Genomic DNA, 21,508 nt, shown 5'->3' with positions numbered 1-21,508 from the left:
ACGCCGCCCGACAAGGAGAGGAGCTGACTTCGGCGGAAGTCATGACAGTACCCCCACTTGACACGCGGCTCCAGCGGCCCGGAGACGACCCGGAGGACGAGGCGCAGGGCGACGTCGAAACTCCCGCAGCAGTTCAGGATCCAAAATATCTGCAACCGGAACCCAGCACCTCTCCTCCGGTCCGTACCCCTCCCACTCCACGAGGTACTTAAGGCCCCATATCCGACGCCTCGAATCCAGGATGGTACGAACGGAGTACGCCGGGGCCCCCTCGATGTCCAAAGGGGGCGGAGGGACCTCCCGCACCTCAGATTCTTGGAGCGGACCAGCCACCAGGAGAGACACATGGAACAAGGGGTTAATACGATAATCAGGGGGGAGTTGTAATCTGTAACATACCTCGTTCTCCCTCCTCAGGACTTTAAATGGCCCCACAAACCACGGACCCAGCTTCCGGCAGGGCAGGCGGAGGGGCAGGTTACGGGTCAAGAGCCAGACCCGATCCCCCGTTGCGCACACAGGGGTCTCACTGCGGTGACGGTCCGCGCTGGTTTTTTGACGACGCGCGGCTCGCTGGAGATGGACACGAGCGGCCTCCCATGTCTCCTTCGCGTGCCTAAACCAGTCGTCCACCGCAGGAGTATCGGTCTGACCCTGCCACGGTGCCAGAACCGGCTGGTACCCCAATACACATTGAAAGGGGGAGAGGTTAGTGGAGGAGTGGCGAAGCGAGTTCTGTGCCATCTCGGCCCAGGGCACGAACGCTGCCCACTCCCCCGGCCGGTCCTGGCAATAGGACCGCAGAAACCTTCCCACATCCTGGTTGACTCTCTCTACCTGCCCGTAACTCTCGGGGTGAAAACCTGAGGTAAGGCTGATCGAGACCCCCAGACGTTCCATGAACGCCTTCCAAACTCTCGACGTGAACTGGGGACCCCGATCCGACACTATATCCTCAGGCACCCCGTAGTGTGTAAACAGGGCCTCCGCAGTTTGCAGGGCCGTAGGGAGACCAGGCAGAGGGAGGAGACGACAGGAAAAACGATCCACAACGACCAGGATCGTGGTATTTCCCTGTGAGAAAGGAAGATCTGTTAAGAAATCCACTGACAGATGTGACCAAGGTGGGCGCACACCGAGCAGGAGGAAACATAAACCCTCCCGTCCTTTGCCAAAGTGGGCCACCAGTACTTCCCAGTCAGACAGCGCATCGTCCGACTGATCCCCGGATGACCTGAGGAGGGAGACGTGTGGGCCCAAGAGATCAACTGGTCACGGACAGCAGACGGAACGTACTTACGCCCAACGGGACATTGGAGGGGAGCGGGCTCCGTACGCAACGCCTGCTCAATGTCCGCATCCAGATCCCACATGACCGGCGCTACCAGGCATTCCACTCTGCTTTCCCTCAGTTTCTTAAGTAGGCTGGCAACCTACGTGATCAAAGAAGCCACCTCAAGCGTATAATCCTTATACGTCAATCAAGTGTTCTGGATACACTTATTGTGAAGGTGGATTTTGTAGCATTTATAGCCACAGTTATTAATTGTATTACACAAGTGTCCAATAAGTCTAAGAAGCTGGACATCATTATATCTGCAGCCGAGAAGTTTTTGGGCCTCCAAGATTTAACGGCAGAAGCACTGCAAGGACTACTGTCGCCAGGAAATGTCCCGCCATCACAGGATCCTTCTGAGCCTGTGTAGGGACCTGATTAAAACAGAAAAGCTGATTTAGTTTCATTAGCATCTCGTAACTGATAGTTTGTGTGGATTTTTTATTGTTTTTTTTACACCGCATTTTTTCCCTTTTTGGATCCTTTTATCCACCTGTACAGTAGGTGACGGAATGCACATATAATTGTTGCGAACGCCATTATACCAGAGAAGAAGAACAGCAGCTGCTCTGGACGTCGTTAATCACGTGATAATGTTATTTTGAAAGGAACGTTGTGTCGGATCAGTAATGCCACAGAGCGTACTGGAACTGTCTTTGGTAGCTAGTGCTTTGGAAACGGCATCAGTATCAATCGTCCCATCACTAGTAACGACCCGTGTGGTTGCGTCAACCTTGCGGTCAAGTTGGGTCGTAACAAAATGTGAAGAGAGCTAGCTAATGATGTGATAAATATATAGTTAACAAATTACCACCGTCTTATTGGTCAAACAAGGGATCTTTTTTTGCCAGGTATTTCGCATGGAAACATACCGAGGATATTAATGTTTACAATAGCAGCCAGCTAGCTAGCTTGCTAACGTTAGTTATTTTGGCACGTTTCCAAATAATGTCAGTTTGCTAAACTAACTCAGTAGCTGGTACAGATATCAACGGATTTAGCCAACATTTGCCTTATGCTAACAAACTAGCTAGTGTCGTTCTGAAGTAGACAAGAAGGATTAAGCTTTAGTTCAATAAAATGATAACTAGTTAGATATGTTAACGTTAGTTAATGAGTTACTAATGTAATAAATACCATTTAAAATAACACAAGCATATTGCTATTACATTGTTATAACTAACTTCTTTCAAAACAGGGTTTCTCACAAACTCATAAACAGATACAGAGACCCACACACACACCCAGAGACAGATGGCTGACACAGGCCTTTTCATAAAGAGTGATAAGAAAAGGGTGCCTGGGTCTGCATTTCACGAGATACTGAGACACACACACACACCCAAGGACAGAGGGCTGAGGCAAACCTTTCATAAACACTGATAAAACAGGAACGTCTACGCACACACAAAATCTCCTGTTTTAGCTGAACATTTCTGAAGACAAAGAACTCTACTCAGAGCCAATGGGACAGTGATACTAGCCTGAAGGAGACCTCGCCCAACTCATCAGAACCAACCAGAGGACCAGAACTTCCAGACTCAACCTACTTTCTGTACTGTATAAAATGTATATGCACTCTGTTATCTGGGCTTTTTTCTGGAGGTTCTCTATGAGCCGAAGGAACGAGACCGTATACGCTTGTACCAGATATCTTTACTCTTAAATAAAGCTGTCGCTTGTCATACAATTTACCACCTTGTCCGAATCGATCCTTGACCGGCTCGCCCTTCTCCATATCCAATTATCAACACTAATCAAATGTTATTTGTCACATACACATGGTTAGCAGTTGTTAATGCGAGGTTAGCGAAATGCTTGTGCCTCTAGTTCCCGACCATGCAGTAATATCTAACAAGTACACAACTACCTGATACACACAAATGTAAAGGGATGGAATAAGAATATGTACATCAAATCAAATGTATTTATAAAGCCCTTCTTACATCAGCTGATGTCTCAAAGTGCTGTACAGAAACCCAGCCTAAAACCCCAAACAACAAGCAATGCAGGTGTAGAAGTACGGTGGCTAGGAAAAACTCCCTAGAAAGGCCAAAACCTAGGAAGAAACCTAGAGAGGAACCAGGCTCTGAGGGGTGGCCAGTCCTCTTCTGGCTGTGCCGGGTGGAGATCATAACAGAACATGGCCAAGATGTTCAAATGTTCATAAATGACCAGCATGGTCAAATAATAATAATCACAGTAGTTGTCGAGGGTGCAGCAAGTCAGCACCTCAGGAGTAAATGTCAGTTGGCTTTTCATAGCCGATCATTAAGAGTATCTCTACCGCTCCTGCTGTCTCTAGAGAGTTGAAAACAGCAGGTCTGGGACAGGTAGCACGTCCGGTGAACAGGTCAGGGTTCCATAGCCGCAGGCAGAACAGTTGAAATTGGAGCAGCAGCACGGCCAGGTGGACATATAAATATATGGATGAGCGATGGCCGTGCGGCATAGGCAAGATGCAGTAGATTGTATGAAATACAGTATACCCATATGGGGTGGCAGGTAGCCTAGTGGTTAGAGCGTTGGACTAGTCACCGAGCTGACAAGGTAACAATCTGTCGTTCTGCCCCTTGGAACAAGGCAGTTAACCCATTGTTCCTAGGCCGTCATTGTAAATAATAATTTGTTCTTAACTGATTTGCCTTGTTAAATAAAGCTGACTTTTAAAAAACAAAATAAATATGAGATGTGTAGGATATGTATGTAAACATTATTAAAGTGGCTGGTGATTTGGGTCAGTAGAAGCTGTTTTTCAGTTTCTCGGTCCCTGCTTTGATGCACCTGTACTGACCTCGCCTTCTGGATGATAGCGGGGTGAACAGGCAGTGGCACGGGTGGTTGTTGTCCTTGACGATCTTTATGGCCTTCCTGTGACATCGGGTGCTGTAGGTGTCCCGGAGGGCAGGTAGTTTGCCCCCGGTGATGCGTTGTGCAGACCTCACTACCCTCTGGAGAGCCTTGCGGTTGAGGGCGGTGCAGTTGCCGTACCAGGCGGTGATACAGCCCGACAAGATGCTGTCGATTGTGCATCTGTAAAAGTTTGTGAGTGTTTTCGGTGACAAGCCAAATTTCTTCAGCCTTCTGAGGTTGAAGAGGCGATATTGCGCCTTCTTCACCATGCTGTCTGTGTGGGTGGACCATTTCAGTTTGTCCGTGATGTGTACGCCGAGGAACTTAAAACTTTCCACCTTCTCCACTACTGTCCCGTCGATGTGGATAGGGGGCTGCTCCCTTTGCTGTTTCCTGAAGTCCACAATCAGCTCCTTTGTTTTGTTGACGTTGAGTGAGTGGTTGTTTTCCTGACACCACACTCTGAGTGCCCTCACCTCCTCCCTGTAGGCTGTCTCGTCGTTGTTGGTAATCAAGTCCACCACTGTTGTGTCGTCTGCAAACTTGATGATTGAGTTGGAGGCGTGCGTAGCCATGCAGTCATGGGTGAACAGGGAGTACAGGAGGGGGCTGAACACGCACCCTTGTGGGGCCCCAGTGTTGAGGATCAGTGAAGTGGTGTTGTTTCCTACCTTCACCACCTGGGGGGGGGCCCGTCAGAAAGTCCAGGACCCAATTGCACAGGGCGGGGTTCAGACCCAGGGCCTTAAGCTTAATGATGAGTTTGGAGGGTACTATGTTGTTGAATGCTGAACTGTAGTCAATGAACAGCATTCTTACATAGCTATTCCTCTTGTCCAGATGGGATAGGGCAGTGTGCAGTGTGATGGCGATTACATCGTTTTTGGACCCGTTGGGGTGGTATGCAAACTGAAGTGGGTCTAGGGTGTCAGGTAGGGTGGACGTGATATGGTCCTTGACTAGTCTCTCAAAGCACTTCATGATGATAGAAGTGAGTGCTTCGGGGCGATAGTCATTTAGTTCAGTTATCTTTGCCTTCTTTGGTTCAGCAACAATGGTGGCCATCTTGAAGCATGTGGGGACAGCAGACTGGAATAGGGAGTGATTGAATATGTCCGTAAACACACCAGCCAGCTGGTCTGCGCATGCTAGGAAATTTATAACGATGCTAGGAAATTGAAGGTAATAATACTGTCTTTTGTAATAACTTAGCATTACATCTGATAAATATGTGTGTGACCAATAAAATTTGATTTATTTTACCTTTAGCTACCTAGCTAACGTTAGCAATAGCCATGCCAGTAAAAGTTAGCTTAACGTTAGTTAGCTAGCTATCATGTGTCTCCTCATGCAGCGCCTCACAAATCACGTCATGTTGTTTTCATCGTGCAGTGTTGAATGACAAATGGTATTTCATGATGTCAACGTTTCTTATGGATTCTGATACTTTTCCAGTGAGGAACTCGGAGCTCATTATTCTACGAGTTTCCAAGTCAGAAATGTCATAGTTCCGAGTTGTCTTGAATGCGGAATTTCTGCAATCTTAATCACTTCCATAATTCTTGACTCATTGAATATTCATGAGTACATGTTGCGGAAGTGACATATTGGATTGGTCCACGTAGTCTTTGCATACAGATAGTCAATGTGCCATATCTATAATGGAACCAACTATATTCGATCAGGGTTGTTCACTCTGTGATGTAACTTGTCAATGATAAGGTAGCCTAACTGGGAAATGGTCAGGTAGCCTAACTGGGAAATGGTCAGGTAGCCTAACTGGGAAATGGTCAGGTAGCCTAACTGGGAAATGGTTAGGTTGCCTAACTGGGAAATGGTCAGGTAGCCTAACTGGGAAATGGTCAGGTGACCTAACTGGGAAATGGTCAGGTAGCCTAACTGGGAAATGGTCAGGTAGCCTAACTGGGAAATGGTCAGGTAGCCTAACTGGGAAATGGTCAGGTAGCCTAACTGGGAAATGGTCAGGTGACCTAACTGGGAAATGGTCAGGTGACCTAACTGGGAAATGGTCAGGTAGCCTAACTGGGAAATGGTCAGGTAGCCTAACTGGGAAATGGTCAGGTGACCTAACTGGGAAATGGTCAGGTAGCCTAACTGGGAAATGGTCAGGTAGCCTAACTGGGAAATGGTCAGGTAGCCTAACTGGGAAATGGTCAGGTAGCCTAACTGGGAAATGGTCAGGTAGCCTAACTGGGAAATGGTCAGGTAGCCTAACTGGGAAATGGTCAGGTAGCCTAACTGGGAAATGGTCAGGTAGCCTAACTGGGAAATGGTCAGGTAGCCTAACTGGGAAATGGTTAGGTTGCCTAACTGGGAAATGGTCAGGTAGCCTAACTGGGAAATGGTCAGGTGACCTAACTGGGAAATGGTCAGGTAGCCTAACTGGGAAATGGTCAGGTAGCCTAACTGGGAAATGGTCAGGTAGCCTAACTGGGAAATGGTCAGGTAGCCTAACTGGGAAATGGTCAGGTGACCTAACTGGGAAATGGTCAGGTGACCTAACTGGGAAATGGTCAGGTAGCCTAACTGGGAAATGGTCAGGTAGCCTAACTGGGAAATGGTCAGGTGACCTAACTGGGAAATGGTCAGGTAGCCTAACTGGGAAATGGTCAGGTAGCCTAACTGGGAAATGGTCAGGTAGCCTAACTGGGAAATGGTCAGGTAGCCTAACTGGGAAATGGTCAGGTAGCCTAACTGGGAAATGGTCAGGTAGCCTAACTGGGAAATGGTCAGGTGACCTAACTGGGAAATGGTCAGGTGACCTAACTGGGAAATGGTCAGGTAGCCTAACTGGGAAATGGTCAGGTAGCCTAACTGGGAAATGGTCAGGTGACCTAACTGGGAAATGGTCAGGTGACCTAACTGGGAAATGGTCAGGTGACCTAACTGGGAAATGGTCAGGTAGCCTAACTGGGAAATGGTCAGGTGACCTAACTGGGAAATGGTCAGGTAGCCTAACTGGGAAATGGTCAGGTAGCCTAACTGGGAAATGGTCAGGTGACCTAACTGGGAGGACTCTGATTTGACAATTGAATCACTAACATTAGCAGTTGTAAACTTGAGGTATATTGAGTTCCTAGGTACATTGACGTATGAGTCTTGTTTTGCTTACTAAAGGTACTTGGGTTGGTGACAAGTGCTCAGCTGGTCAGGAACTGCTGTGTGTGGTGGTCAATGTAACAGACAGCAGGAACAAGTCATCCAGCGTCACCATGGGCCAGGACAGAGGGAAGTATGATTTCTACATCGGCCTGGGACTAGCCATCAGCTCCAGCATCTTCATAGGAGGAAGCTTCATCCTCAAGAAGAAAGGACTACTCCGCCTGGCCAGGAAGGGACAGTGCAGAGCAGGTAGTGTTTTTGTGTTCAGTCTAGGAATGTTAACCATTAAATCGGTTAGATGGTAAAAAATACATTAATTTGCAGCGTGTGTATTCTCGATAGTCATGTATCTCACTCACGCGCACAGCATACAGAGCCTAGTTTGATGAGCGGAATAGCCTATCACCTGTCAGACAACACGAGAGCAGCTCCTCATAAAGCTGCTACTGGAGTGAAATGTGCATGTAATTATTAAAGCACGCCTCCCATTCAGAAAACCAGTCGGTATAATGACCACCGTTTACATCATGCAGCGTGACACGTCTCCTTCACATTGAGTTGATCAAGGCTGTTGGTTGTGGCCTGATATTGGCGGGAAACTGGAATGTGCTGTCGTACATGTCGATCCAGAGCATCCCAAACATGCTCAATGGGTGACATGTCTGGTGAGTATGCAGGCCATGGAAGAACTGGGACATTTTCAGCTTCCGGGAATTGTGTACAGATCCTTGTGACATGGGGCCGTGCATTATCATGCTGAAACATGAGGTGATGGCGGCGGATGAATGGCACGACAATGGGCCTCAGGATCTCGTCACCGTATCTCTGTGCATTCAAATTGCCGTTGATAAAATGCAGTTGTCTTCGTTCTCCGTAGCTCATGCCTGCACCATACCATAACCCCACCTCCACCATGGGGCACTCTGTTCACAACAACATTGACATCAGCAAACCGCTCACCCAAACAACGCCACACACACTGTCTGCCATCTGCCCGGTACAGTTGAAACCGGGATTCATCCATGAAGAACACACTTCTCCAGCGCACCAGTGGTTATCAAAGGTGAGCATTTGTCCTCTGAAGTTGGTTATGATGCCGAACTGCAGTCAGGTCAAAACGCTGGTGAGGACGATGAGCACGCAGATGAGCTTCCCTGAGACGATTTCTGATAGTTTGTGCAGAAATTCTTCAGTTGTGCAAACCCACAGTTTCATCAGCTGTCCGGGTGGCTGGTCTCAGACGATCCTGCAGATGAAGAAAACTGATGTGGAGGTACCGGGATGACGTGGTTACACGTGGTCTGCGGTTGTGAGACCGGTTGGACGTACTGCCAAATTCTCCAAAATGATGTTGGAGGCTTACGGTAGAAAAAATAAACATATAATTCTCTGCCAACAACTTTGGTGGATATTCCTGCAGTCAGCATGCCAATTGCCCACTCCCTCAAAACTTGAGACATTTGTGGAGAATTGTGTTGTGTGACAAAACTGCACATTTTGGAGTGGCCTTTTATTGCCCCCCCCCCCCAGCACAAGGTGCACATGTGTATTGATCATGCTGTTTAATCAGCTTCTTATTATGCCACAACTGTCAGGTGAATAGATTATCTTGGAAAATAAGAAATGCTCACTAACAGGGATGTATAAACACCAAATTTAGAGAAAAGCTTTTTTTGTGCGTCTGGAATATTTCTGGGATCTTTTATTTCAGCTCATGAAACATGGGACCAACACTTTACATGTTGTGTTTATATTGTTGTTCAGTATAATATGACTCTTCAGTATAATATGACTCTTCAGTATAATATGACTCTTCAGTATAATATGACTCTTCAGTATAATATGACTCTTCAGTATAATATGACTCTTCAGTATAATATGACTCTTCAGTATAATATGACTCTTCAGTATAATATGACTCTTCAGTATAATATGACTCGGGTTGTGGCTTTTGTCTTCTGCACAATGAAAGAAAGATGATATGACAACCAATAGAACAGGAGAGAAATTCTGGTTAATGACATGAGGAAATCTTTGTAAAATGACTGCCTCCACATTGCCATGGCTAAGATGCTTTGAAGGAAGGTAAAGTGGTGGGTGACGGGCTGATAGCCTTCTGTTGACTATAGCCTCTCCAATGGGGACGCGCGCTTTAATTAACTGCTGGTGTCGTGTCTTTGCTATCGTTAAATTGAAGACTTATAGTTTTTATCATAGATTCCTATAATTAGATCACTTGAGTAATAACGTAATTAATTAACTATGAATTCGAGGGCACCAGGGAAAGTTATTAGATTACAAAGTTATAATTTCCCAATATAACCTTTCAGATATTTTCATATCTGATCAATGGTCTTCTAATTAATGATTTATTTACTCTACCTTACGTCAGTCTCATTCCAAACGTCGTAAATCGCTGATCTGCACGAACCCAGTCTTCACTATGAGTCATCCATACATAAATTGTCTTAAATCATTTATTTATTACTAACTAATTAATTCACAGAAATGCATAAACAAACAAACAAACTTAAAAATGGTTACATGAAATGATGGGAGAAATATGCCCTAGTGGGCTGAACCGGCATGGCGGCTGTTAGACAAAGGGAAAGTTGCGTTCGACTAAGAATTCACTACAGAGTCCATAACTATAACAATTGACATGCTAATCCTTACACATGAACGCTCACTCATTCGGGAACAATTGCAATCAATATATACAGTGGGGAGAACAAGTATTTGATACACTGCCGATTTTGCAGGTTTTCCTACTTACAAAGCATGTAGAGGTCTGTAATTTTTATCATAGGTACACTTCAACTGTGAGAGACGGAATCTAAAACAAAAATCCAGAAAATCACATTGTATGATTTTTAAATAATTAATTTGCATTTTATTGCATGACATAAGTATTTGATCACCTACCAACCAGTAAGAATTCCGGCTCTCACAGACCTGTTAGTTTTTCTTTAAGAAGCCCTCCTGTTCTCCACTCATTACCTGTATTAACTGCACCTGTTTGAACTCGTTACCTGTATAAAAGACACCTGTCCACACACTCAATCAAACAGATTCCAACCTCTCCACAATGGCCAAGACCAGAGAGCTGTGTAAGGACATCAGGGATAAAATTGTAGACCTGCACAAGGCTGGGATGGGCTACAGGACAATAGGCAAGCAGCTTGGTGAGAAGGAAACAACTGTTGGCGCAATTATTAGAAAATGGAAGAAGTTCAAGATGACGGTCAATCACCCTCGGTCTGGGGCTCCATGCAAGATTTCACCTCGTGGGGCATCAATGATCATGAGGAAGGTGAGGGATCAGCCCAGAACTACACGGCAGGACCTGGTCAATGACCTGAAGAGAGCTGGGACCACAGTCTCAAAGAAAACCATTAGTAACACACTACGCCGTCATGGATTAAAATCCTGCAGCGCACGCAAGGTCCCCCTGCTTAAGCCAGTGCATGTCCAGGCCTGTCTGAAGTTTGCCAATGACCATCTGGATGATCCAGAGGAGGAATGGGAGAAGGTCATGTGGTCTGATGAGACAAAAATAGAGCTTTTTGGTCTAACTCCACTCGCCGTGTTTGGAGGAAGAAGAAGTATGAGTACAACCCCAAGAACACCATCCCAACCGTGAAGCATGGAGGTGGAAACATCATTCTTTGGGGATGCTTTTCTGCAAAGGGGACAGGACGACTGCACCGTATTGAGGGGAGGATGGATGGGGCCATGTATCGCGAGATCTTGGCCAACAACCTCCTTCCCTCAGTAAGAGCATTGAAGATGGGTCGTGGCTGGGTCTTCCAGCATGACAACGACACGAAGCACACAGCCATGGCAACTAAGGAGTGGCTCCGTAAGAAGCATCTCAAGGTCCTGGAGTGGCCTAGCCAGTCTCCAGACCTGAACCCAATAGGAAATCTTTGGAGGGAGCTGAAACTCCGTATTGCCCAGCGACAGCCCCGAAACCTGAAGGATCTGGAGAAGATCTGTAGGGAGGAGTGGGCCAAAATCCCTGCTGCAGTGTGTGCAAACCTAGTCAAGAACTACAGGAAACGTATGATCTCTGTAATTGCAAACAAAGGTTTCTGTACCAAATATTAAGTTCTGCTTTTCTGATGTATCAAATACTTATGTCATGCAATAAAATGCAAATTAATTACTTAAAAATCATACAATGTGATTTTCTGGATTTTTGTTTTAGATTCCGTCTCTCGTAGTTGAAGTGTACCTATGATAAAAATTACAGACCTCTACATGCTTTGTAAGTAGGAAAACCTGCAAAATCGGCAGTGTATCAAATACTTGTTCTCCCCACTGTATATAGTTACGTTCAGTGTGTGTGTCGCCTTGGTCGTTGGAGAGAAGTTCGTTTTGGTTGTGGATTGTTCAGAGTGTCATTCGTTATAGAATGGATGTTTCGGCGGTTGTCTTTCTTCGCGTTCAATGATACCGAATTCCTAGCTGCAGACTAGAAGTCAATATCAAAACTTGTTATTATTGGTATAAGAGTTTTACCACGTGGTATGTTTAAAAGATTCAGCAGTCTGGTCTCAAACCGTGGCCCTCTCTTCATCGAGGTAAGCTGGTCTGCAACCTTTGTCCTCTCGTGATTGAGAGAAACATGGTCTCAATTGGTAATTTCTTAAAGTTGGCTTTTATTTAGATAGCAGAGAGGAGTGGTCCCATGGTCTCTGACCCAACTGGCTCAGGGGCGGTCCTTGGATTTAGTTCAAATACAACAGGGAGTTGTATTTCCTTCATTAAACAGTTCAAAATCATATTACACAATTATACAAACAGTATCATACTCACTCATTCATTTTATACAACAAACAGATGTAAACCTCATATCTGAGGTTATTATATAAACAGCGGTATGGTAATGTGGTCCCACAGTCTCTCCTGAGTTTCTCACATGGGGACAAATGGACATGTTAATAGCTGGACTGTCCACCGGCCTTTAATACTTTTTCCGGAACATGAAATCTGTTCGTACCTCAAGTTCTGTGAGGTGGAAGAGAATTCCTTTGTCCTGAAAGTTTACCCTCTCTCTTAATACTGTTTAGCCATGAGGAGATCCTCAGGAATTTACAACGTCTCTCTGTGATCACAGCATGGGTTGAAGGAGGAAAGGGGGAGGCAGGGAGAGGGGGATGGGGTTTGCTATACCCACGCAGGCAACGTCATGACACTGGCTTCAATGGCATATGAGTAAATCTTAATGAACATAATTGTCTCCGTGTTTCTATGGTCGAATGATGAATAAGATACTAAATGAAAATATACACCCCAATTTAATTCCATTAACTTTAGCAAATTAACCTATCGACCTATAAGCATAACGATCAAATGTATTTACATAAATGAATAACAGTAATTTTTTTGCAATGGGATTGTTTTTTGTCCTGGTCAATTTGGGCGTCAACATTTATCTGCTTTTTGTATTTTTTTATCGGCCAAAAGCGGGCAATTACCGGTTAACGGAAACCCTGTACAGTACGCACTGTAGCGCTGTATGGCACTTAGATATACTGTCACATGTACTGTATGGCACTTAGATATACTGTCACATGTACTGTAGCTCTGTATGGCATATCGTTAGGTTGAATTTGTACATTTGAGGCAGGGCTCGAGAGAGCGGGTACGTTCATATTTAAGCACCAGCTGTCAGAGCAGCTCACAGATCACTGCACCTGTACACAGCCCATCTGTAAATAGCCCATCCAAGTACCTCATCCCCATACTGTTATTTATTTTATTTATTTTGCCCCAGTATCTCTACTTGCACATTCATCTTCTGCACATCTATCACTCCAGTGTCTAATTGCTATATTGTAATTATTTCGCCTCTATGGCCTATTTATTGCCTTACCTCCTTTGCACACACTGTATATAGACTTTTTCTATTGTGTTATGGACTGTATGTTTGTTTATTCCATGTGTAACTCTGTGTTGTTGTTTTTGTCGCACTGCTTTGCTTTATCTTGGCCAGGTCGCAGTTGTAAATGAGAACTTGTTCTCAACTAACCTACCTGGTTAAATAAAGGTTAAATAAAAATAAATATTAGTTTTTTTACTGGATAAAAAGGGGCTTAGGTTGGCACGCCTGAGTTTTAGAGAACTTTTTCAAAAATGTATTCATGGAGCTGAAAGAAACTTTTGCAGTTTTAAAGCAAATTTCCTGCAATTCTACATTCTGCCACGGAGCTGAGAGAACATGTTGCGGTTTTAAAACTCATTCTGCCACGGCTAAATGTTATTTTGCTCAAACATATAAACACTAAACTTTCAATTGTAGTTCTCAAAGAAGATGAAAATAATATATAGGTCCATTATTTTCTCTCCATACTTTATATCTGGGTTTAGTCAGTTTACAATCCCTAATTATTATAGATATTTTTGTACAGTTTGGACTCGACACACTTCGCCGGCCTGCCCAAGGATTTCAATGGCAGGAAAATCCCTTTGCACTACAGCTCACTATGCCGTATGGCTCGGTTGAATGTGTACACTTTGAGTCGCTCTTTGAGAGGGACTTTAACAACAATAAAACCCAGCCTAGCCCTAGAATAGGGCTGTTTGACAGGTGCGGGTGGGTAACTGGGTGTGAGTCGCTCATTGAGAGGGACTTTAACAACAATAAAACCCAGCCTAGCCCTAGAATAGGGCTGTTTGACAGGTGTGGGTGGGTAACTGGGTGTGATCTGAATTGTTGCCTACCTGCCTTGTCTTGCGAGTCCAGCTTAGAATGTGGAAGCAACTGACTGGTGCTAACATGCAGACTGGTTAACATGCAGACTGGTTAACATGCAGACTGGTGCTAACATGCAGACTGGTGCTAACATGCAGACTGGTTAACATGCAGACTGGTGCTAACATGCAGACTGGTGCTAACATGCAGACTGGTTAACATGCAGACTGGTGCTAACATGCAGACTGGTGCTAACATGCAGACTGGTGCTAACATGCAGACTGGTGCTAACATGCAGACTGGTGCTAACATGCAGAAGGCTGCGACTGAGTTGACACTTGATCACTACCTTCTCTATAAACACCCAAATGGTACCCTATTCCCTATGTAGTGCACTACTTTAGACCAGAGCCCTATGGTACCCTATTCCCTATGTAGTGCACTACTTTAGACCAGAGCCCTATGGTACCCTATTCCCTATGTAGTGCACTACTTTAGACCAGGGCTCATAGGAAGTAGTGCCCTTTTGGACACAGACCACATAAAGATCACCAGAGCTCATAGGAAGTTAGTGCCCTTTGGGACACAGACCACATAAAGATGCAGCTAGTGTCATACAGGGTCAAAGTTCACTGTTGCCAAACCTTCAGTGTGACGACATCAGAACACGTAACGCTGGTTGTTACCATAACGCCCGAGAGCTTGACAGTCCAACTGATATGGTGGAACTCCACTGCATGACATTTTATTATTGAACACACATTTGAATATATTTGAATAGTAATATAGTCCTGTTGTTTTTCTGTTTAGGCCAGGGTGGACACGCATATCTTAAAGAATGGCTCTGGTGGGCCGGCTTATTATCAAGTAAGTGAACATTTCTACCCTAAGATTTCAGTTCCTGTTTCAGTTCCCAGTTTCCATGAGGTTATCCTGTTTTCTGTGCTTTTGTTTTACAAGATGTATTTCTGTTCACCTTTGTATGTGGGGTTGATGTATCTGTGTGTTTTCACAGTGGCGGCTGGTGAAGGGGCTAACTTTGCAGCGTATGCCTTCGCTCCTGCTACTCTCGTCACCCCTCTGGGGGCCCTCAGTGTGCTGGTCAGGTAGGTCACTCCTCTGGGGGCCCTCAGTGTGCTGGTCAGGTAGGTCACCCCTCTGGGGGCCCTCAGTGTGCTGGTCAGGTAGGTCACCCCTCTGGGGTCCTCAGTGTGCTGGTCAGGTAGGTCACCCCTCTGGGGGCCCTCAGTGTGCTGGTCAGGTAGGTCACCCCTCTGGGGGCCCTCAGTGTGCTGGTCAGGTAGGTCACCCCTCAGTGTGCTGGTCAGGTAGGTCACCCCTCTGGGGGCCCTCAGTGTGCTGGTCAGGTAGGTCACCCCTCTGGGGGCCCTCAGTGTGCTGGTCAGGTAGGTCACTCCTCTGGGGGCCCTCAGTGTGCTGGTCAGGTAGGTCACACCTCTGGGGGGCCTCAGTGTGCTGGTCAGGTAGGTCACCCCTCTGGGGGCCCTCAGTGTGCTGGTCAGGTAGGTCACCCCTCTGGGGGCCCTCAGTGTGCTGGTCAGGTAGGTCACTCCTCTGGGGGCCCTCAGTGTGCTGGTCAGGTAGGTCACACCTCTGGGGGGCCTCAGTGTGCTGGTCAGGTAGGTCACCCCTCTGGGGGCCCTCAGTGTGCTGGTCAGGTAGGTCACCCCTCTGGGGGCCCTCAGTGTGCTGGTCAGGTAGGTCACTCCTCTGGGGGCCCTCAGTGTGCTGGTCAGGTAGGTCACTCCTCTGGGGGCCCTCAGTGTGCTGGTCAGGTACATGGGTTCCCCCATGTAATGGTGTTAATCAGGTGAAACCAGACATTTACCATGTAATGGTGTTATATACTAAACCAGACATTTACCTAGTCATGTAATGGTGTTATATACTAAACCAGACATTTACCTAGTCGTGTAATGGTGTTATATACTAAACCAGACATTTACCTAGTCATGTAATGGTGTTATATACTAAACCAGACATTTACCTAGTCATGTAATGGTGTTATATACTAAACCAGACATTTACCTAGTCATGTAATGGTGTTATATACTAAACCAGACATTTACCTAGTCATGTAATGGTGTTATATACTAAACCAGACATTTACCTAGTCATGTAATGGTGTTATATACTAAACCAGACATTTACCTAGTCATGTAATGTTATATACTAAACCAGACATTTACCTAGTCATGTGATGGTGTTATATACTAAACCAGACATTTACCTAGTCATGTAATGGTGTTATATACTAAACCAGACATTTACCTAGTCATGTAATGGTGTTATATACTAAACCAGACATTTACCTAGTCATGTAATGGTGTTATATACTAAACCAGACATTTACCTAGTCATGTAATGGTGTTATATACTAAACCAGACATTTACCTAGTCATGTAATGGTGTTATATACTAAACCAGACATTTACCTAGTCATGTAATGGTGTTATATACTAAACCAGACATTTACCTAGTCATGTAATGGTGTTATATACTAAACCAGACATTTACCTAGTCATGTAATGGTGTTATATACTAAACCAGACATTTACCTAGTCATGTAATGGTGTTATATACTAAACCAGACATTTACCTAGTCGTGTAATGGTGTTATTAAACTAAACCAGACAATAGTTGATCTATGTACCTAGTCAGCTTGTGTGTTCTATTCAAAATAAATATTCCTTTCGAGGTGCATTCAAGTTGCGGGATCCACAAGCAGTCAATTAGGGTTGGGTTATTGCCAGGGACTTCACGATACTTGGTGTTGATATGTAATGGGTTATTGCCAGGGACTTCACGATACTTGGTGTTGATATGTAATGGGTTATTGCCAGGGACTTCACGATACTTGGTGCCGATATATAATGGGTTATTGCCAGGGACTTCACGATACTTGGTGTTGATATGTAATGGGTTATTGCCAGGGACTTCACGATACTTGGTGTTGATATGTAATGGGTTATTGCCAGGGACTTCACGATACTTGGTGTTGATATGTAATGGGTTATTGCCAGGGACTTCACGATACTTGGTGTTGATATGTAATGGGTTATTGCCAGGGACTTCACGATACTTGGTGTTGATATGTAATGGGTTATTGCCAGGGACTTCACGATACTTGGTGTTGATATGTAATGGGTTATTGCCAGGGACTTCACGATACTTGGTGCCGATATATAATGCGATTCGATACTGTGATTGGATGTTCCAAACATATTGCTCTCCATATGTCTGCTGCAGAGGAACAAGAGAGAGCCATGAGACACGTTCTGATCAGTCACGGCTTGTATGTCTGGAGGTCTGGAGATGCTAATTAACAGTCAACTACCATGAGACCGGTAGTTTCTTGACCGCCATGATAGATCCTTAGTGATGTGGACACCGAGGAACATACATCTCTGGACCCGCTCCACTACAGCCCAGTCGATGTGGATGGGGGTGTGCCTGGCCCTCCGTTTCCTGTTGTCCACGATCAGCTCCTTTGTCTAGCTGATGTTGAGGAAGAGGTTATTGTCCTGGCACCACACTGTCAGGTCTCTGACCTCCCTATAAGCTGTCTCATTGTCGTCGGTGATCAGGAAGTGCAGTCAGCCTTTTAATAATTCCTAATTATAATAACAATTAGGATGTTGTGTCCAATGGGATAAATGCAGGTGGAGAAACCCCATGCTTCAGCCTATGTACTTGCCTAGTTAAATAAGTAAAATACATGTACATTGCATTTGGAACGTGCTCATACCCATGGCCTTTTCCCACATTTTGTTACATTACAGCCTTATTCTAAAATGGATAACGTTGTGTGTGTGTGTTCTTTGTTTTGCTGCAGTGCGGTGCTGTCCTCGTACTTCCTGACAGAGCGTCTGAACCTGCACGGGAAGCTGGGCTGTCTGCTCAGTATCTTGGGCTCTACTACCATGGTGATCCACGCCCCTCAGGAGGAAGAGATCAACAGTCTGGACCACATGGCTCGGAAACTGGTCCACCCAGGTCAGTACCAGACAGACAGGAGAGGGGAACTGGTCCACCCAGGTCGGTACCAGACAGACAGGAGAGGGGAACTGGTCCACCCAGGTCGGTACCAGACAGACAGGAGAGGGGAACTGGTCCACCCAGGTCGGTACCAGACAGACAGGAGAGGGAAACTGGTCCACCCAGGTCGGTACCAGACAGACAGGAGAGGGGAACTGGTCCACCCAGGTCGGTACCAGACAGACAGGAGAGAGAAACTGGTCCACCCAGGTCGGTACCAGACAGACAGGAGAGGGGAACTGGTCCACCCAGGTCGGTACCAGACAGACAGGAGAGGGGGAACTGGTCCACCCGGGTCGGTACCAGACAGACAGCAGAGGGGAACTGGTCCACCCAGGTCGGTACCAGACAGACAGGAGAGGGGAACTGGTCCACCCGGGTCGGTACCAGACAGACAGGAGAGGGGAACTGGTCCACCCAGGTCGGTACCAGACAGACAGGAGAGGGGAACTGGTCCACCCAGGTCAGTACCAGACAGGAGAGGGGAACTGGTCCACCCAGGTCGGTACCAGACAGACAGGAGAGGGAAACTGGTCCACCCAGGTCGGTACCAGACAGACAGGAGAGGGAAACTGGTCCACCCAGGTCGGTACCAGACAGACAGGAGAGGGAAACTGGTCCACCCAGGTCAGTACCAGACAGGAGAGGGAAACTGGTCCACCCAGGTCGGTACCAGACAGACAGGAGAGGGAAACTGGTCCACCCAGGTCGGTACCAGACAGACAGGAGAGGGAAACTGGTCCACCCAGGTCGGTACCAGACAGACAGGAGAGGGAAACTGGTCCACCCAGGTCGGTACCAGACAGACAGGAGAGGGAAACTGGTCCACCCAGGTCAGTACCAGACAGACAGGAGAGGGGGAACTGGTCCACCCAGGTCAGTGCCAGACAGACAGGAGAGGGGAACTGGTCCACCCAGGTCGGTCCCAGACAGACAGGAGAGGGAAACTGGTCCACCCAGGTCGGTACCAGACAGACAGGAGAGGGAAACTGGTCCACCCAGGTTGGTACCAGACAGACAAGAGGGAAACTGGTCCACCCAGGTCGGTACCAGACAGACAGGAGAGGGAAACTGGTCCACCCAGGTCGGTACCAGACAGACAGGAGAGGGGAACTGGTCCACCCAGGTCGGTACCAGACAGACGAGGGAACATTGCTATCCTAGAGACTGGTTGTTACATCAGAGGATAAAGGTTATCTGTAGGAGCCAGATGGCTTTGGAATGTGTTGGGTTGACGGGAGGAAGTCACAGGGTTGACGGGAGGAAGTCACGGGGTGGACGGGAGGAAGTCACGGGGTTGACGGGAGGAAGTCACGGGGTTGACGGGAGGAAGTCACAGGGTTGACGGGAGGAAGTCACGGGGTGGACGGGAGGAAGTCACGGGGTTGACGGGAGGAAGTCACAGGGTTGACGGGAGGAAGTCACGGGGTGGACGGGAGGAAGTCACGGGGTGGACGGGAGGAAGTCACGGGGTTGACGGGAGGAAGTCACGGGGTTGACGGGAGGAAGTCACGGGGTTGACGGGAGGAAGTCACAGGGTGGACGGGAGGAAGTCACGGGGTTGACGGGAGGAAGTCACGGGGTTGACGGGAGGAAGTCACAGGGTGGACGGGAGGAAGTCACGGGGTTGCTATAGGAGGAAGTCACAGGATTTCTATAGGTGATACGGGTGGAGAGCTTTGGATTAGGCATCAAGGGGGTTGAGGTCAGGTCCGATCCCCTCAGGGTAATAAACCATTGGTTTCTCCCTTATCACGTCGTCTTCCTGTCGTCCTATAAGATGTACAGATTGGAGAGGAGGAGCCTATATTGGAGTATATACACTAGTGGTGGTGGAAACATGTTGTCTAATGCAGCTGTATTGATCCTCTGGAAAAGAAATAAACTTTCATAGTTTCCATTGAGTTATTTACTCTGAATAAAGAACAACTGGTTGAAGTGTGTCTTCAGACTAGATTCTGTAGCAGCGGATGTTGTGACTTCCCACAAGCCTCTGCTGCTGTTTACAGAACATTTGGTGCCGTCTGATTTAACATATAAGGAGGCCTGTTACTTTTTCTATGCTGGATGTCATCTCCCTGTTGCAACTTGACTTTATCCCCGACTACTCTTTTAATCCCTTAACAAGTGGTTCTTTTGTAGCTCAGTTGGTAGAGCATGGTGCTTGTAATGCCAGGGTAGTAGGGATGATTCCTGGGACCACTCGTTTGTCAAATGTACGCACATGACTAAGTCGCTTTGGATGAAAGCATCTCCTTCGTTATGTTTTCAAAATGATCCAAACTTGTCCTCCTTCCTCAGGTTTCCTGGTGTTTGCCACCTTCGTCATCATCGTAGTGCTCATCTTCATCGTGGTGGTGGGCCCTCGGCACGGCCAGACCAACATCATGGTGTATATTACCATCTGCTCTGTGATTGGAGCTCTGTCTGTGTCGTGTGTGAAGGGGTTGGGCATCGCCATCAAAGAGGCCATAGCTGGGAGGCCCGTGGTGGGGAACCCTTTAGCCTGGGTGTTACTGCTCGGGCTGGTGGCCTGCGTCTCCACACAGATCAACTACCTGAACAAGGCTCTGGATATCTTCAACACCTCCCTGGTCACACCCATCTACTACGTGTTTTTCACCACCTCAGTCCTCTCCTGCTCTGCCATCCTCTTCAAGGAGTGGGAGCACATGGCCGCTGCTGATGTTATCGGGACTCTGAGTGGGTTCCTGACCATTATAGTTGGTATCTTTCTGCTCCATGCCTTTAAGGACCTTAATGTGAGCCTGTCCACGCTGGCTGTGTCCATCAGGAAGGACGAGAGGCCCGGGCCGGCAGCTAACGGAGTGGCAACACACGGCAGCTACGAACTGCTGCACAATGACTCCACGGAGAGGGACCTGGAGGAGAGGGAGGTGGGCCTGCCGTTTGACAGCCTGTCCAGGAGGAATGGTGCCATGATAGCCTCTTAGAGGAACTAGCGTGCGGTCTGGTATAGGTCTAGGACCATTACATTGGTGTGGACGTTTTGTTTTGCGTTTGTTTGGAAACCTTAAGACAATCGACTCTCGGGGAAAAAACCTGTGACATGGATGGACCAACTGAATGTATTTGCCTTCTGTTTCCCTGGATATCTGACTACGTGGTAGTCGGAGCTTCATCCCCCGGATATCTGACTACGTGGTAGTCGGATCCTCATCCCCCGGATATCTGACTACGTGGTAGTCGGAGCCTCATCCCTGGATATCTGACTACGTGGTAGTCGGAGCCTCATCCCCCTGGATATCTGACTACGTGGTAGTCGGAGCCTCATCCCCCTGGATATCTGACTACGTGGTAGTCGGAGCCTCATCCCCCGGATATCTGACTACGTGGTAGTCGGAGCCTCATCCCCCTGGATATCTGACTACGTGGTAGTCGGAGCCTCATCCCCCTGGATATCTGACTACGTGGTA

General features: G+C 47.0%; 1 protein-coding gene and 1 long non-coding RNA gene across 2 annotated transcripts; both read left to right on the top strand.

Moving 5' to 3' along the window:
* The first annotated feature begins 1,942 nt into the window (after positions 1-1,942).
* Positions 1,943-3,030, top strand: LOC139541797 (uncharacterized). Its single transcript, XR_011668414.1, has 2 exons — positions 1,943-2,187; positions 2,535-3,030. It is a non-coding gene; the product is annotated as an uncharacterized lncRNA (long non-coding RNA).
* Positions 3,031-7,397: 4,367 nt separating this feature from the next.
* LOC139541702 (magnesium transporter NIPA2-like) lies at positions 7,398-21,040 on the top strand. The gene is made up of 5 exons (XM_071346644.1): positions 7,398-7,561; positions 14,823-14,879; positions 15,028-15,118; positions 17,869-18,029; positions 20,373-21,040. The coding sequence occupies exons 1-5, from the start codon at positions 7,423-7,425 to the stop codon at positions 21,023-21,025; spliced, it is 1,101 nt and encodes a 366-aa protein (XP_071202745.1). The 5' UTR covers positions 7,398-7,422; the 3' UTR covers positions 21,026-21,040.
* The last annotated feature ends 468 nt before the right edge of the window (positions 21,041-21,508 follow it).

The sequence above is a fragment of the Salvelinus alpinus genome, chromosome 16, assembly GCF_045679555.1.
Source record: "Salvelinus alpinus chromosome 16, SLU_Salpinus.1, whole genome shotgun sequence".
NCBI lineage: Eukaryota > Metazoa > Chordata > Actinopteri > Salmoniformes > Salmonidae > Salvelinus > Salvelinus alpinus.
This window is presented reverse-complemented; position numbering and strand designations above follow the sequence as displayed.

What these genes read in the sequence shown, in the direction of transcription:
- LOC139541702 (XM_071346644.1), top strand. Translation starts at nt 7,423, where the DNA reads ATGGGCCAGGACAGAGGGAAGTATGATTTCTACATCGGCCTGGGACTA. An exon ending in GAAGGGACAGTGCAGAGCAG is followed by an intron (nt 7,562 to 14,822) that starts GTAGTGTTTTTG and finishes TTTTCTGTTTAG; the next exon opens with GCCAGGGTGGACACGCATAT. An exon ending in TCGGAAACTGGTCCACCCAG is followed by an intron (nt 18,030 to 20,372) that starts GTCAGTACCAGA and finishes CTCCTTCCTCAG; the next exon opens with GTTTCCTGGTGTTTGCCACC.